This window comes from Scyliorhinus torazame, chromosome 8, assembly GCF_047496885.1.
Source record: "Scyliorhinus torazame isolate Kashiwa2021f chromosome 8, sScyTor2.1, whole genome shotgun sequence".
Taxonomy (NCBI): Eukaryota; Metazoa; Chordata; class Chondrichthyes; order Carcharhiniformes; family Scyliorhinidae; genus Scyliorhinus; species Scyliorhinus torazame.
Window position 1 is genome coordinate 280,472,225 of NC_092714.1, and position 15,744 is coordinate 280,487,968.

General features: G+C 57.5%; 1 protein-coding gene across 3 annotated transcripts in view; it reads left to right on the top strand.

The window, feature by feature from the left end:
• LOC140428683 (myosin-7-like) overlaps nucleotides 1–15,744 on the top strand; it is a 324,346-nt gene that overhangs the window by 199,096 nt on the left and 109,506 nt on the right. For all 3 annotated transcript variants that reach the window (XM_072515412.1, XM_072515413.1, XM_072515414.1), the window contains 2 exons: nucleotides 414–803; nucleotides 6,348–6,474. In XM_072515412.1, the coding sequence (XP_072371513.1) occupies nucleotides 414–803; nucleotides 6,348–6,474 (517 nt within the window). The remainder of the gene's footprint in view (nucleotides 1–413; nucleotides 804–6,347; nucleotides 6,475–15,744) is intronic.

Below are 15,744 nucleotides of genomic sequence, written 5' to 3' on the forward strand. Positions count from 1 at the left end.
GGGGGCTCACGGGGGCAATTATTAAACAATGTTTGGCACTGAGCCATATCAGGGAAGATTGGCAATAGCTTAATTAAAGAGGGAGGTTCTAAGGAGCAATGTAGGATGGAGGGATGTATGGAGCGAATTCCAGAGTTTGGGGTTAAGATTGTCAGTAATAGAGGCTCAGTCATGGTTTGATTGGTGGCTCTTCCCTCACTCCTGGGCCCAAGGGTCTGGGGTCAGGTCCCACTCCCAAGATTAAGGCTGACGAATAAAAAGTGATGTGAGTAACACTCGATCCCAAAAAGAAAGATTTCAATTCTAATAAATAGGACAACCCTCCCGATCTCAGTCTATTTGATGGGAAAATTCTCAACGTGTGATTAACCGAGTTCCAGTTCTGATTATTACTTTTTCTGCCTTTTAACCAGGCTCGAATTGAAGAGCTTGAGGAGGAGTTGGAAGCAGAACGAGCTGCAAGGGCCAAGGTGGAAAAGCAGAGAGCTGACGTGTCCCGAGAGCTGGAGGAGTTGAGCGAGAGGTTGGAAGAGGCAGGAGGAGCGACGTCAGCGCAAGTGGAGATGAACAAGAAGCGCGAAGCTGCGTTTCTGAAAATCCGCCGCGATCTGGAGGAGGCGACACTGCAGCACGAAGCCACTGGCGCTGCCCTGCGAAAGAAACACTCCGACACGGTGGCAGAACTGAGTGAGCAGATTGACAACCTACAGAGGGTTAAACAGAAGTTGGAGAAAGAGAAAAGTGAACTGAAAATGGAATCCGATGATTTAAATTCCAGCATTGAACAAATATCAAAATCAAAGGTCAGCAAAATGCTGGGCCGGATTGATTCAAATATTGTTTTCAATGTTCCTAATGATTGAGCATCGAATTGTGACAAACAACCTTCTTGTTTAAAGATAAGTTAACATTTCATTCTGATGCTTGGGACTAAGAGGTGATGGTGCAGGATCAGGAAGGGAAGCCATGGCCAGTGACTCTCTGGCAGGTTTAGCACACTGGGCTAAATTGTTGGCTTTTAAAGCAGACCAAGGCAGGCCAGCAGCACGGTTCGATTCCTGTACCAGCCTCCCCGAACAGGCACCGGAATGTGGCGACTAGGGGCTTTTCACAGTAACTTCATTTGAAGCCTACTTGTGACAATAAGCGATTTTCATTTCATTCATTTCATTTCATTTCATGAATAAAGAGGACAAAGAAATGTACAGCACAGGAACAGGCCATTCGGCCCTCCAAGCCCGTGCCGACCATGCTGCCCGACTAAACTACAATCTTCTACACTTCCTGGGTCCGTATCCCTCTATTCCCATCCTATTCATGTATTTGTCAAGATGCCCCTTAAATGTCCCTATCGTCCCTGCTTCCACTACCTCCTCCGGCAGCGAGTTCCAGGCACCCACTACCCTCTGTGTAAAAAACAATGAACAAAGAAAAGTAAAATTCCTGCCTAATATTGTTGTAATTAACCTCCCCCAATTTAGCACCTAAGGTAAGAACAGATCCTGGTGAGAGCAGCCCACCGGCTGGCGAAGGAGGAGGTTGATGTGTTTAACCGTGTCAAAGCCTGCAGGAAGGTGGAGAAGGAGAGAAGTTTACCTTTGTCTCAATGACACAGGGGGCGAAATTCTCCCCCAACGGCGCGATGTCCGCCGACTGGCGCCCAAAACGGCGCCAATCAGACAGGCATCGTGCCACCCCAAAGGTGCGGAATGCTCCGCATCTTTGGGGGCCGAGCGCCGACATTGAGGGGCTAGGCCGACGCGGGAGGAATTTCCGCCCCGCCAGCTGGCGGAAACGGCGTTTGTTGCCCCGCCAGCTGGCGTGGAAATGACATGTCGGGGCGGCGCATGCGCGGGAGCGTCAGCGGCCGCTGACAGTTTCCCACGCATGCACAGTGGGGAGAGTCTCTTCTGCCTCTGCCATGGTGCAGACCGTGGCGGAGGCGGAAGGGAAAGAATGCCCCCACGGCACAGGCCCGCCCGCGGATCGGTGGGCCCCGATCGCGGGCCAGGCCACCGTGGGGGCACCCCCCGGGGTCAGATCGCCCCAGGACCCCGGAGCCCGCCCGCGCCGCCTTGTCCCGCCGGTAAATACCTACTTTAATTTACGCCGGCGGGACAGGCAATTTCTCGGCGGGACTTCGGCCCATCCGGGCCGGAGAATTGAGCGGGGGGGCCCGCCAACCGGCACGGCCCGATTCCCGCCCCCGCCCAATCTCCGGTACCGGAGACTTCGGCAACCGGCGGGGGCGGGATTCACAGCGGCCAACGGCCATTCTCCGACCCGCTGGGGGGTCGGAGAATGACACCCAGGATGTTACTTGTGAAATTGATGAGAACCATTTTGATACTGTGGCAGAGGCTAAAACAGGATTGGCGTGATTTGCACATGATGTTCTGGGAAAGATGGAAATGGATTAGGAAGGTGACAACCAACATGTTCACGGACTTTGGAGAGGACAGAGAGGTTGGAGATGGGATGGTAGTTTGCAATGACACTGGGGTCATAAGTTATTTTGGGGAGAGCGGTGATGACGACAGATTTAAAGGAGAGAAGGACAACATCTGAAGAGAGAGAACCCTTAACAATACAATGGGGCTGTTTAGCACAGGGCTAAATCGCTGGCTTTGAAAGCAGACCAAGGCAGGCCAGCAGCACGGTTCAATTCCCGTAACAGCCTCCCCGAACAGGTGCCGGAATGTGGCGACTAGGGGCTTTTCACAGTAACTTCATTTGAAGCCTACTTGTGACAATAAGCGATTTTCATTTTTCATTTTCAAATCGCCTAACAGCTGACAGGAAGGGAAGGTGAGTGGTTAATGGTTTAGTGAGAAGAGGATCAAGGGAGCAGGAGATGAATTGTGTGGGCAAGACAAGCTTACACTGGGCAAAAAGTAACTTTGTTCCCATTGGCTGAAGTTACAAGAACCAAAGAAAGGCAGATCAAGGTTTTGGAGAAAGATTCAGGGGGAGGAACGTTTTTAACTGGAGCTCACTGTGATTAATGATTTCAACGGGAGATTAAGTAGTTTCTTAATGGAAACATATTTGCAGAGATACTGGGATCTCCTTTCTGAACAGATCCCTGATGCTTCTTCAACGCAAGAAGCATCAGGAATAAGGTGGGTGAACTTAAGGCATCGATCGGTACTTGGGACTACGATGTGGTGGCCATCACGGAAACTTGGATAGAAGAGGGGCAGAAATGGTTGTTGGAGGTCCCTGGTTATAGATGTTTCAATAAGATTAGGGAGGGTGGTAAAAGAGGTGGGGGGGTGGCATTATTAATTAGAGATAGTATAACAGCTGCAGAAAGGCAGTTTGAGGAGTATCTCCCTATTGAGGTAGTATGGGTTGAAGTCAGAAATAAGAAAGGAGCAGGCACCTTGTTAGGAGTTTTCTATAGGCCCCCCAATAGTAGCAGCGATGTGGAGGAACAGATTGGGAAACAGATTTTGGAAAGGTGCAGAAGTCATAGGGTAGTAGTCATGGGTGACTTTAACTTCCCAAATATTGAGTGGAAACTCTTTAGATCAAATAGTTTGGATGGGGTGGTGTTTGTGCAGTGTGTCCAGGAAGCTTTTCTAACACAGTATGTAGATTGTCCGACCAGAGGAGGGGCAATATTGGATTTAGTACTGGGTAATGAACCAGGGCAAGTGACAGATTTGTTAGTGGGGGAGCATTTTGGAGATAGTGACCACAATTCTGTGACTTTCACTTTAGTAATGGAGAGGGATAGGTACGTGCAACAGGGCAAGGTTTACAATTGGGGGAAGGGTAAATACGATGTTGTCAGACAAGAATTGAAGTACATAAGTTGGGAACATAGGCTGGCAGGGAAGGACACAAGTGAAATGTGGAACTTGTTCAAGGAACAGATGCTACGTGTCCTTGATATGTATGTCCCTGTCAGGCAGGGAAGAGATGGTCGAGTGAGGGAACCATGGTTGACAAGAGAGGTTGAATGTCTTGTTAAGAGGAAAAAGGTGACTTATGTAAGGCTGAGGAAACAAGGTTCAGACAGGGCATTGGAGGGATACAAGATAGCCAGGAGGGAACTGAAGAAAGGGATTAGGAGAGCTAAGAGAGGGCATGAACAATCTTTGGCAGGTAGGATCAAGGAAAACCCCAAGGCCTTTTACACATATGTGAGAAATATGAGAATGACTAGAGCGAGGGTAGGTCTGATCAAGGACAGTAGCGGGAGATTGTGTATTGAGTCTGAAGAGATAGGAGAGGTCTTGAATGAGTACTTTTCTTCTGTATTTACAAATGAGAGGGGCGATATTGTTGGAGAGGACAGTGTGAAACAGACTGGTAAGCTCGAGGAAATACTTGTTAGGAAGGAAGATGTGTTGGGCATTTTGAAAAACTTGAGGATAGACAAGTCCCCCGGGCCTGACGGGATATATCCAAGGATTCTATGGGAAGCAAGAGATGAAATTGCAGAGCCGTTGGCAATGATCTTTTCGTCCTCACTGTCAACAGGGGTGGTACCAGGGGATTGGAGAGTGGCGAATGTCGTGCCCCTGTTCAAAAAAGGAACTAGGGATAACCCTGGGAATTACAGGCCAGTTAGTCTTACTTCGGTGGTAGGCAAAGTAATGGAAAGGGTACTGAAGGATAGGATTTCTGAGCATCTGGAAAGACACTGCTTGATTAGGGATAGTCAGCACGGATTTGTGAGGGGTAGGTCTTGCCTTACAAATCTTATTGAATTCTTTGAGGAGGTGACCAAGCATGTGGATGAAGGTAAAGCAGTGGATATAGTGTACATGGATTTTAGTAAGGCATTTGATAAAGTTCCCCATGGTAGGCTTCTGCACAAAGTAAGGAGGCATGGGATAGTGGGAAATTTGGCCAGTTGGATAACGAACTGGCTAACCGATAGAAGTCAGAGAGTGGTGGTGGATGGCAAATATTCAGCCTGGATCCCAGTTACCAGTGGTGTACCGCAGGGATCAGTTCTGGGTCCTCTGCTGTTTGTGATTTTCATTAATGACTTGGGTGAGGGAGTTGAAGGGTGGGTCAGTAAATTTGCAGACGATACGAAGATTGGTGGAGTTGTGGATAGTAAGGAGGGCTGTTGTCGGCTGCAAAGAGACATAGATAGGATGCAGAGCTGGGCTGAGAAGTGGCAGATGGAGTTTAACCCTGAAAAGTGTGAGGTTGTCCATTTTGGAAGGACAAATATGAATGCGGAATACAGGGTTAACGGTAGAGTTCTTGGCATTGTGGAGGAGCAGAGAGACCTTGGGGTCTATGTTCATACATCTTTGAAAGTTGCCACTCAAGTGGATAGAGCTGTGAAGAAGGCCTATGGTGTGCTCGCGTTCATTAACAGAGGGATTGAATTTAAGAGCCATGAGGTAATGATGCAGCTGTACAAAACTTTGGTAAGGCCACATTTGGAGTACTGTGTACAGTTCTGGTCGCCTCATTTTAGGAAGGATGTGGAAGCTCTGGAAAAGGTGCAAAGAAGATTTACCAGGATGTTGCCTGGAATGGAGAGTAGGTCTTACGAGGAAAGGTTGAGGGTGCTAGGCCTTTTCTCATTAGAGCGGAGAAGGATGAGGGGCGACTTGATAGAGGTTTATAAGATGATCAGGGGAATAGATAGAGTAGACAGTCAGAGACTTTTTCCCCAGGTGGAACACACCATTACAAGGGGACATAAATTTAAGGTGAAAGGTGGAAGACATAGGAGGGATATCAGAGGTAGGTTCTTTACCCAGAGAGTAGTGGGGGCATGGAATGCACTGCCTGTGGAAGTAGTTGAGTCGGAAACATTAGGGACCTTCAAGCAGCTGTTGGATAGGTACATGGATTACGGGAAAATGATATAGTGTAGATTTATTTGTTCTTAAGGGCAGCACGGTAGCATTGTGGATAGCACAATTGCTTCACAGATCCATGGTCCCAGGTTCGATTCCGGCTTGGGTCACTGTCTGTGCGGAGTCTGCACGTCCTCCCCGTGTGTGCGTGGGTTTCCTCCGGGTGCTCCGGTTTCCTCCCACAGTCCAAAGATGTGCGGGTTAGGTGAATTGGCCAATGATAAATTGCCCTTAATGTCCAAATTGCCCTTGGTGTTGGGTGGAGGTGTTGAGTTTGGGTAGAGTGCTCTTTCCAAGAGCCGGTGCAAACTCAAAGGGCCGAATGGCCTCCTTCTGCACTGTAAATTCAATGATAATCTATGATTAATCTAGGACAAAGGTTCGGCACAACATCGTGGGCCGAAGGGCCTGTTCTGTGCTGTATTTTCTATGTTCTATGTTCTATCCCAATCTTTTGTTCAGTGGTTGGATAGAAGTGTGAAGACTGAATGAGTGTTCTCGGTGTTGCAGGGCAACCTTGAGAAGATGTGCAGAACTTATGAAGATCAGTTGAATGAAGCGAATTCCAAAGTTGCGGAACTTCAGCGTCAAGTGTCAGACCTGGCTTCACACAAAGCAAAGCTGCAGAGTCAGAACGGTGGGTGGGGCTGGGGCTGGTGGTGGGGGTGGGGGTGGGGCTGAGGGTGGGGCTGGGACTGGGGCTCGGGGTGGGGCTGGGGGTGGAGGTGGGACTCGGGGTGGGGCTGGGGGTGGGGCTGGGGGTGGGGCAGGGGGTGGGGAGGAGGGGCAGATGGGTTCGGGGAGAATGAAATTTAGCCCCTCTGTGCTGCTACAGTCACTCACGTTGGGGACCCAAAGGCTGGTGTCAGAGAAACTAAGAGCATGATCCACTCCGCAGGGGGGCGGGGGCTCGGGGTGGGGGTGGGGGAGGAGCAGGCGGGTGGGGGAGGAGCAGGCGGGAGGGGGGTGGGGAGGAGCAGGCGGGAGGGGGGTGGGGGAGGAGCAGGTAGGTGGGTGGGGGGCTGAGGGTGGGGAGGAGCAGGCGGGAGGGGGGCTGGGGGTGGGGGAGGAGCAGGCGGGTGGGGGGTGGGGGTGGGGAGGAGCAGGCGGGAGGGGGAGGAGCAGGCTGGAGTGGGGCTGGGGGTGGGGGAGGAGCAGGCGGGTGGGGGAGGAGCAGGCGGGAGGGGGGGTGGGGAGGAGCAGGCGGGAGGGGGGGTGGGAGGAGCAGGCGGGAGGGGGGGTGGGGAGGAGCAGGCGGGAGGGGGGGTGGGGAGGAGCAGGCGGGAGGGGGGTGGGGAGGAGCAGGCGGGAGGGGGGTGGGGGAGGAGCAGGTAGGTGGGTGGGGGGCTGAGGGTGGGGAGGAGCAGGCGGGAGGGGGGCTGGGGGTGGGGGAGGAGCAGGCGGGTGGGGGGTGGGGGTGGGGAGGAGCAGGCGGGAGGGGGAGGAGCAGGCTGGAGTGGGGCTGGGGGTGGGGGAGGAGCAGGCGGGTGGGGGAGGAGCAGGCGGGAGGGGGGGGTGGGGAGGAGCAGGCGGGAGGGGGGGTGGGGAGGAGCAGGCGGGAGGGGGGGTGGGGAGGAGCAGGCGGGTGGGGGAGGAGCAGGTGGGAGGGGGGCTGGGGTTGGGGAGGAGCAGGTGGGAGGTGGGCTTGGGGTGGAGGAGGAGCAGGCGGGTGGGGGGCTGCGGGTGGGGGGGAGCAGGCGGGTGGGGGGCTGGGGGTGGGGAGGAGCAGGCGGGAGGGGGGTAGGGGAGGAGCAGGCGTGAGGGGGCTGGGGGTGGGGAGGAGCAGGCGGGCGGAGGACTCAGGGTGGGGAGGAGCAGGCGGGAGTGGGGCTTGGGGTGGGGGAGGAGCAGGCGGGAGGGGGGCGGGGGAGGAGCTTGCAGGTGGGGGGCTCGGTGTGCGGGAGGAGCAGGCGGGTGGGGGGCTGGGGGTGGGGGAGGAGCAGTCCGGAGGGGGGCTGGGGGTGGGGGAGGAGCAGGCGGGAGGGCGGCTGGGGGTGGGGGAGGAGCAGGCGTGAGGGGGGCTGGGGATTGGGGAGGGGCAGGCGGGAGGGGGCTGGGTGGGGAAGGAGCAGGCGGGAGGGGGGTGGGGGAGGAGCTGGTGGGGTGGGGGAGGAGCAGGCGGGAGGGGGGTGGGGGAGGAGCTGGTGGGTGGGGGAGGAGCAGGCGGGAGTGGGGCTGGGGGTGGGGGAGGAGCAGGCGGGAGGGGGGGTGGGGAGGAGCAGGCGGGAGGGGGGTGGGGGAGGAGCAGGTGGGTGGGGGGCTGAGGGTGGGGAGGAGCAGGCAGGTGGGGGGCTGGGGGTGGGGAGGAGCAGGTGGGAGGGGGGCTGGGGGTGGGGGAGGAGTAGGCGGGAGGGGGGGCGGGGGAGGAGCAGGCAGGTGGGGGGCTGAGGGTGGGGAGGAGCAGGCGTGAGGGGTCTGGGGGTGGGGAGGAGCAGGCGGGAGGGGGGCTGGGGGTGGGGGAGGAGCAGGCGGGTGGGTGGCTGGGGGTGGGGAGGAGCAGGCGGGAGGGGGCTGGGGGTGGGGAGGAGCAGGCGGGAGGGGGCTGGGGGTGGGGAGGAGCAGGCGGGAGAGGGGCTCGGGGTGGGGGAGGAGCAGGCGGGTGGGGGGCTGGGGGTGGGGAGGGGCAGGCGGGTGGGGGGCTGAGGGTGGGGCGGAGCAGGCGGGAGGGGGGCTTGGGGTGGGGAGGAGCAGGCGGGAGGGGGGGCGGGGAGGAGCAGGCAGGTGGGGGGCTGAGGGTGGGGAGGAGCAGGCGTGAGGGGGGCTAGGGGTGGGGAGGAGCAGGCGGGCGGAGGACTCAGGGTGGGGAGGAGCAGGCGGGGAGGGGGGCTAGGGGTGGGGGAGGAGCAGGCGGGTGGGGGGCTGGGGGTGGGGGAGGAGCAGGCGGGTGGGGGGCTGGGGGTGGGGGAGGAGCAGGCAGGAGGGGGGCTGGGGGTGGGGAGGAGCAGGCGGGTGGGGGGCTGGGGGTGGGGGAGGAGCAGGCGGGAGGGGGGGGCTGGGGGTGGGGAGGAGCAGGCGGGAGGGGGCTGGGGGTGGGGGAGGAGCAGGCGGGAGGGGGCTGGGGGTGGGGAGGAGCAGGCGGGAGGGGGGCTGGGGGTGGGGGAGGAGCAGGCGGGAGGGGGGCTGGGGGTGGGGGGAGGAGCAGGCGGGAGGGTGGGTGGGGGAGGAGCAGGCGGGTCGGGGGCTGGGGGTGGGGGAGGAGCAGGCGGGCGGAGGACTCAGGGTGGGGAGGAGCAGGCGGGAGGGGGGCTGGGGGTGGGGGATGAGCAGGCGGGAGGGGGGCTGGGGGTGGGGGAGGAGCAGGCGGGAGGGGGGTAGGGGAGGAGCAGGCGGGTGGGGGGCTGAGGGTGGGGAGGAGCAGGCGGGAGGGGGGCTGGGGGTGGGGAGGAGCAGGCGGGAGGGTGGGTGGGGGAGGAGCAGGCGGGTCGGGGGCTGGGGGTGGGGGAGGAGCAGGCGGGCGGGGGACTGAGGGTGGGGGAGGAGCAGGCGGGAGGGGGGCTGGGGGTGGGGAGGAGCAGGCGGGTCGGGGGCTGGGGGTGGGGGAGGAGCAGGCGGGTGGGGGGCTGAGGGTGGGGAGGAGCAGGCGGGAGGGGGGGCTGGGGGTGGGGAGGAGCAGGCGGGAGGGTGGGTGGGGGAGGAGCAGGCGGGTCGGGGGCTGGGGGTGGGGGAGGAGCAGGCGGGAGGGGGGCTGGGGGTGGGGGAGGAGCAGGCGGGTCAGTGTGGGTCATCAGGTGAATATCAATGAGGGGGGTTGCAGGTGGTGGTGAAGAGTGAGTTTCCTGCGTGCCGACTTTAACTGCTGATTGCCCTTTCCCCGCCCATGGGTAAAGTTAGGATTCTCTATTTGCCAACACTGCAATTGGGAAACGCAATTGGGCGGAGATAACTAAAATCGCGGCGGGTGCCGATTTGACTCCAAATCACAATTCTCCATCACCTTGACAACGGCGTTAATGCTCTCCGGAACGTACGTACAGTAAACACCGTTTGCAAGCGGGTCCGACCCGGGCCTCTGCGATTCTCCGCCTCCGATTGGCCGCACTCCCCACGACACGGCTCACTTGTCTTTTTTAAATGGTGACTCCGTCGTGGCGGCTGCCGGGGGAGAGAGAGGGGATACGTAAACTGTCCAACATCGCCATGGTTCTCGGATAGTTGTGCCGCTGGCCGGAGGGCTTCTGCCAGGGCAGGGGGGAGTGGGGGGTGACCAGGAGATGGGCTGTGGGGTCGGGGTGGACGGGCAAGGAACACCATTGCCGCAGCCGGCAAGGCAGCCATGCAGCTGTGCACGCCACTAACAGCCCGCTGGGAACTTAGGGCCAAGGATCGTATAGGTGGCACCCTCTGGCCCCAGCCGACCCACCAGCGGTGTGGGCGCGCTCCAGCACAACCAGAGCCATGTTGTTGGCTGGGGTGAGTGTGTGTGGGGAGTGTAATGTGTGTGTGCGGCTGGGATGAGTGTGTGTGGGGAGTGTAATGTGTGTGTGTGGCTGGGATGAGTGTGTGTGGGGAGTGTAATGTGTGTGTGCGGCTGGGGTGAGTGTGTGTGGGGAGTGTAATGTGTGTGTGCGGCTGGGATGAGTGTGCGGGGAGTGTAATGTGTGTGTGAGGCTGGGAATTGTGTGTGTGGGGAGTGTAATGTGTGTGTGAGGCTGGGGTGAGTGTGTGTGGGGAGTGTAATGTGGGTGTGCGGCTGGGATGAGTGTGTGTGGGGAGTGTAATGTGGGTGTGCGGCTGGGATGAGTGTGTGTGGGGAGTGTAATGTGTGTGTGTGTGGCTGGGATGAGTGTGTGTGGGGAGTGTAATGTGTGTGCGGCTGGGGTGAGTGTGTGTGGGGAGTGTAATGTGTGTGTGCGGCTGGGATGAGTGTGTGTGGGGAGTGTAATGTGTGTGTGTGGCTGGGATGAGTGTGTGTGGGGAGTGTAATGTGTGTGCGGCTGGGATGAGTGTGTGCGGGGAGTGTAATGTGTGTGTGCGGCTGGGATGAGTGTGTGTGGGGAGTGTAATGTGTGTGTGCGGCTGGGATGGGTGTGTGTGGGGAGTGTAATGTGTGTGTGTGTGGCTGGGATGAGAGTGTGTGGGGAGTGTAATGTGTGTGTGCGGCTGGGATGAGTGTGTGTGGGGAGTGTAATGTGTGTGTGCGGCTGGGGTGAGTGTGTGTGGGGAGTGTAATGTGTGTGTGTGGCTGGGATGAGTGTGTGTGGGGAGTGTAATGTGTGTGTGTGGCTGGGATGAGTGTGTGTGGGGAGTGTAATGTGTGTGTGCGGCTGGGGTGAGTGTGTGTGGGGAGTGTAATGTGTGTGTGCGGCTGGGGTGAGTGTGTGTGGGGAGTGGAATGTGTGTGTGCGGCTGGGATGAGTGTGTGTGGGGAGTGTAATGTGTGTGTGTGGCTGGGATGAGTGTGTGTGGGGAGTGGAATGTGTGTGTGCGGCTGGGATGAGTGTGTATGGGGAGTGTAATGTGTGTGCGCGGCTGGGATGAGTGTGTGTGGGGAGTGTAATGTGTATGTGTGGCTGGGATGAGTGTGTGTGGGGAGTGTAATGTGTATGTGCGGCTGGGGTGAGTGTGTGTGGGGAGTGTAATACGTGTGTGTGGCTAAGATGAGTGTGCGTGGGGAGTGTAATGTGTGTGTGCGGCTGGGATGAGTGTGTGTGGGGAGTGTAATGTGTGTGCGCGGCTGGGATGAGTGTGTGTGGGGTGTGTAATGTGTGTGGGAGCGGCTGGGATGACTGTGTGTGGGGAGTGTAATGTGTGTGTGAGGCTGGGAATAGTGTGTGTGGGGAGTGTAATGTGTGTGTGAGGCTGGGGTGAGTGTGTGTGGGGAGTGTAATGTGGGTGTGGCGGCTGGGATGAGTGTGTGTGGGGAGTGTAATGTGGGTGTGCGGCTGGGATGAGTGTGTGTGGGGAGTGTAATGTGTGTGTGTGTGGCTGGGATGAGTGTGTGTGGGGAGTGTAATGTGTGTGCGGCTGGGGTGAGTGTGTGTGGGGAGTGTAATGTGTGTGTGCGGCTGGGATGAGTGTGTGTGGGGAGTGTAATGTGTGTGTGTGGCTGGGATGAGTGTGTGTGGGGAGTGTAATGTGTGTGCGGCTGGGATGAGTGTGTGCGGGGAGTGTAATGTGTGTGTGCGGCTGGGATGAGTGTGTGTGGGGAGTGTAATGTGTGTGTGCGGCTGGGATGAGTGTGTGTGGGGAGTGTAATGTGTGTGTGTGTGGCTGGGATGAGAGTGTGTGGGGAGTGTAATGTGTGTGCGGCTGGGATGAGTGTGTGTGGGGAGTGTAATGTGTGTGTGCGGCTGGGATGAGTGTGTGTGGGGAGTGTAATGTGTGTGTGCGGCTGGGGTGAGTGTGTGTGGGAAGTGTAATGTGTGTGTGCGGCTGGGGTGAGTGTGTGTGGGGAGTGTAATGTGTGTGTGCGGCTGGGATGAGTGTGTGTGGGGAGTGTAATGTGTGTGTGCGGCTGGGATGAGTGTGTGTGGGGAGTGTAATGTGTGTGTGTGTGGCTGGGATGAGAGTGTGTGGGGAGTGTAATGTGTGTGCGGCTGGGATGAGTGTGTGTGGGGAGTGTAATGTGTGTGTGAGGCTGGGATGAGTGTGTGTGGGGAGTGTAATGTGTGTGCGCGGCTGGGATGAGTGTGCGTGGGGAGTGTAATGTGTGTGTGCGGCTGGGATGAGTGTGTGTGGGGAGTGTAATGTGTGTGCGCGGCTGGGATGAGTGTGCGTGGGGAGTGTAATGTGTGTGTGCGGCTGGGATGAGTGTGTGTGGGGAGTGTAATGTGTGTGTGTGGCTGGGATGAGTGTGTGTGGGGTGTGTAATGTGTGTGTGTGGCTGGGATGAGTGTGTGTGGGGTGTGTAATGTGTGTGTGTGGCTAAGATGAGTGTGCGTGGGGAGTGTAATGTGTGTGTGCGGCTGGGATGAGTGTGTGTGGGGGGAGTGTAATGTGTGTGTGTGGCTGGGATGAGTGTGTGTGGGGAGTGTAATGTGTGTGCGGCTGGGATGAGTGTGTGTGGGGAGTGTAATGTGTGTGCTGCTGGGGTGAGTGTGTGTGGGGAGTGTAATGTGTGTGTGCGGCTGGGATGAGTGTGTGTGGGGGGAGTGTAATGTGTGTGTGTGGCTGGGATGAGTGTGTGTGGGGAGTGTAATGTGTGTGTGTGGCTGGGATGAGTGTGTGTGGGGAGTGTAATGTGTGTGTGCGGCTGGGATGAGTGTGTGTGGGGGGAGTGTAATGTGTGTGTGTGGCTGGGATGAGTGTGTGTGGGGAGTGTAATGTGTGTGTGCGGCTGGGATGAGTGTGTGTGGGGAGTGTAATGTGTGTGTGCGGCTGGGATGAGTGGGTGTGGGGAGTGTAATGTGTGTGCGCGGCTGGGATGAGTGTGTGTGGGGAGTGTAATGTGTGTGTGCGGCGGGGATGAGAGTGTGTGGGGAGTGGAATGTGTGTGTGCGGCTGGGATGAGAGTGTGCGGGGAGTGGAATGTGTGTGTGCGGCTGGGATGAGTGTGTGTGGGGAGTGGAATGTGTGTGTGCAGCTGGGATGAGAGTGTGCGGGGAGTGGAATGTGTGTGTGCGGCTGGGATGAGAGTGTGCGGGGAGTGGAATGTGTGTGTGCAGCTGGGATGAGTGTGTGTGGGGAGTGTAATGTGTGTGTGTGGCTGGGATGAGTGTGTGTGCGGCTGGGATGAGTGTGTATGGGGAGTGTAATGTGTGTGTGCGGCTGGGATGAGTGTGTGTGGGGAGTGTAATGTGTGTGTGTGGCTGGGATGAGTGTGTGTGGGGAGTGGAATGTGTGTGTGCGGCTGGGATGAGTGTGTATGGGGAGTGTAATGTGTGTGCGCGGCTGGGATGAGTGTGTGTGGGGAGTGTAATGTGTATGTGCGGCTGGGGTGAGTGTGTGTGGGGAGTGTAATGTGTATGTGCGGCTGGGGTGAGTGTGTGTGGGGAGTGTAATATGTGTGTGTGGCTAAGATGACTGTGCGTGGGGAGTGTAATGTGTGTGTGCGGCTGGGATGAGTGTGTGTGGGGAGTGTAATGTGTGTGCGCGGCTGGGATGAGTGTGTGTGGGGAGTGTAATGTGTATGTGTGGCTGGGATGAGTGTGTGTGGGGAGTGTAATGTGTATGTGCGGCTGGGGTGAGTGTGTGTGGGGAGTGTAATATGTGTGTGTGGCTAAGATGACTGTGCGTGGGGAGTGTAATGTGTGTGTGCGGCTGGGATGAGTGTGTGTGGGGAGTGTAATGTGTGTGCGCGGCTGGGATGAGTGTGTGTGGGGTGTGTAATGTGTGTGTGCTGCTGGGGTGAGTGTGTGTGGGGAGTGTAATGTGTGTGCGCGGCTGGGATGAGTGTGTGTGGGGAGTGTAATGTGTATGTGCGGCTGGGGTGAGTGTGTGTGGGGAGTGTAATATGTGTGTGTGGCTAAGATGACTGTGCGTGGGGAGTGTAATGTGTGTGTGCGGCTGGGATGAGTGTGTGTGGGGAGTGTAATGTGTGTGCGCGGCTGGGATGAGTGTGTGTGGGGAGTGTAATGTGTGTGCGCGGCTGGGATGAGTGTGTGTGGGGAGTGTAATGTGTATGTGTGGCTGGGATGAGTGTGTGTGGGGAGTGTAATGTGTGTGTGCTGCTGGGATGAGTGTGTGGAGGGAGTGTAATGTGTGTGTGCGGCTGGGATGAGTGTGTGTGGGGAGTGTAATGTGTGTGTGCGGCTGGGATGAGTGTGTGTGGGGAGTGTAATGTGTGTGCGCGGCTGGGATGAGTGTGTGTGGGGTGTGTAATGTGTGTGGGAGCGGCTGGGATGACTGTGTGTGGGGAGTGTAATGTGTGTGTGCGGCTGGGATGAGTGTGTGTGGGGTGTGTAATGTGTGTGTGTGGCTGCGATGAGTGTGTGTGGGGTGTGTAATGTGTGTGGGAGCGGCTGGGATGACTGTGTGTGGGGAGTGTAATGTGTGTGTGCGGCTGGGATGAGTGTGTGTGGGGAGTGTAATGTGTGTGTGTGGCTGGGGTGAGTGTGTGTGGGGAGTGTAATGCGTATGTGCGGCTGGGATGAGTGTGTGTGGGGAGTGTAATGTGTGTGTGCGGCGGGGATGAGAGTGTGTGGGGAGTGTAATGTGTGTGTGCGGCTGGGATGAGTGTGTGTGGGGTGTGCAATGTGTGTGTGCGGCTGGGATGAGTGTGTGTGGGGAGTGTAATGTGTGTGTGCGGCTGGGATGAGTGTGTGTGGGGAGTGTAATGTGTGTGTGCGGCTGGGGTGAGTGAGTGTGGGGAGTGTAATGTGTCTGTGGCAGGGATGAGTGTGTGTGGGGAGTGTAATGTGTGTGTGCGGCTGGGATGAGTGTGTGTGGGGAGTGTAATGTGTGTGTGCGGCTGGGATGAGTGTGTGTGGGGAGTGGAATGTGTGTGTGCGGCTGGGGCGGGTGTGTGTGGGGAGTGTAATGTGTATGTGCGGCTGGGATGAGTGTGTGTGGGGAGTGTAATGTGTGTGTGCGGCTGGGATGAGTGTGTGTGGGGAGTGTAATGTGTGTGTGCGGCTGGGATGAGTGTGTGTGGGGAGTGTAATGTGTGTGCGGCTGGGATGAGTCTGTGTGGGGAGTGTAATGTGTGTGTGCGGCTGGGATGAGTGTGTGGGGAGTGTAATGTGTGTGTGCGGCTGGAATGAGTGTGTGTGGGGAGTGTAGTGTGTGTGTTCGGCTGGGATGAGTGTGTGTGGGGAGTGTAATGTGTGTGCGTGCGGCTGGGGCGGGTGTGTGTGGGGAGTGTAATGTGTATGTGCGGCTGGGATGAGTGTGTGTGGGGAGTGTAATGTGTGTGTGCGGCTGGGATGAGTGTGTGTGGGGAGTGTAGTGTGTGTGTTCGGCTGGGATGAGTGTGTGTGGGGAGTGTAATGTGTGTGCGTGCGGCTGGGGCGGGTGTGTGTGGGGAGTG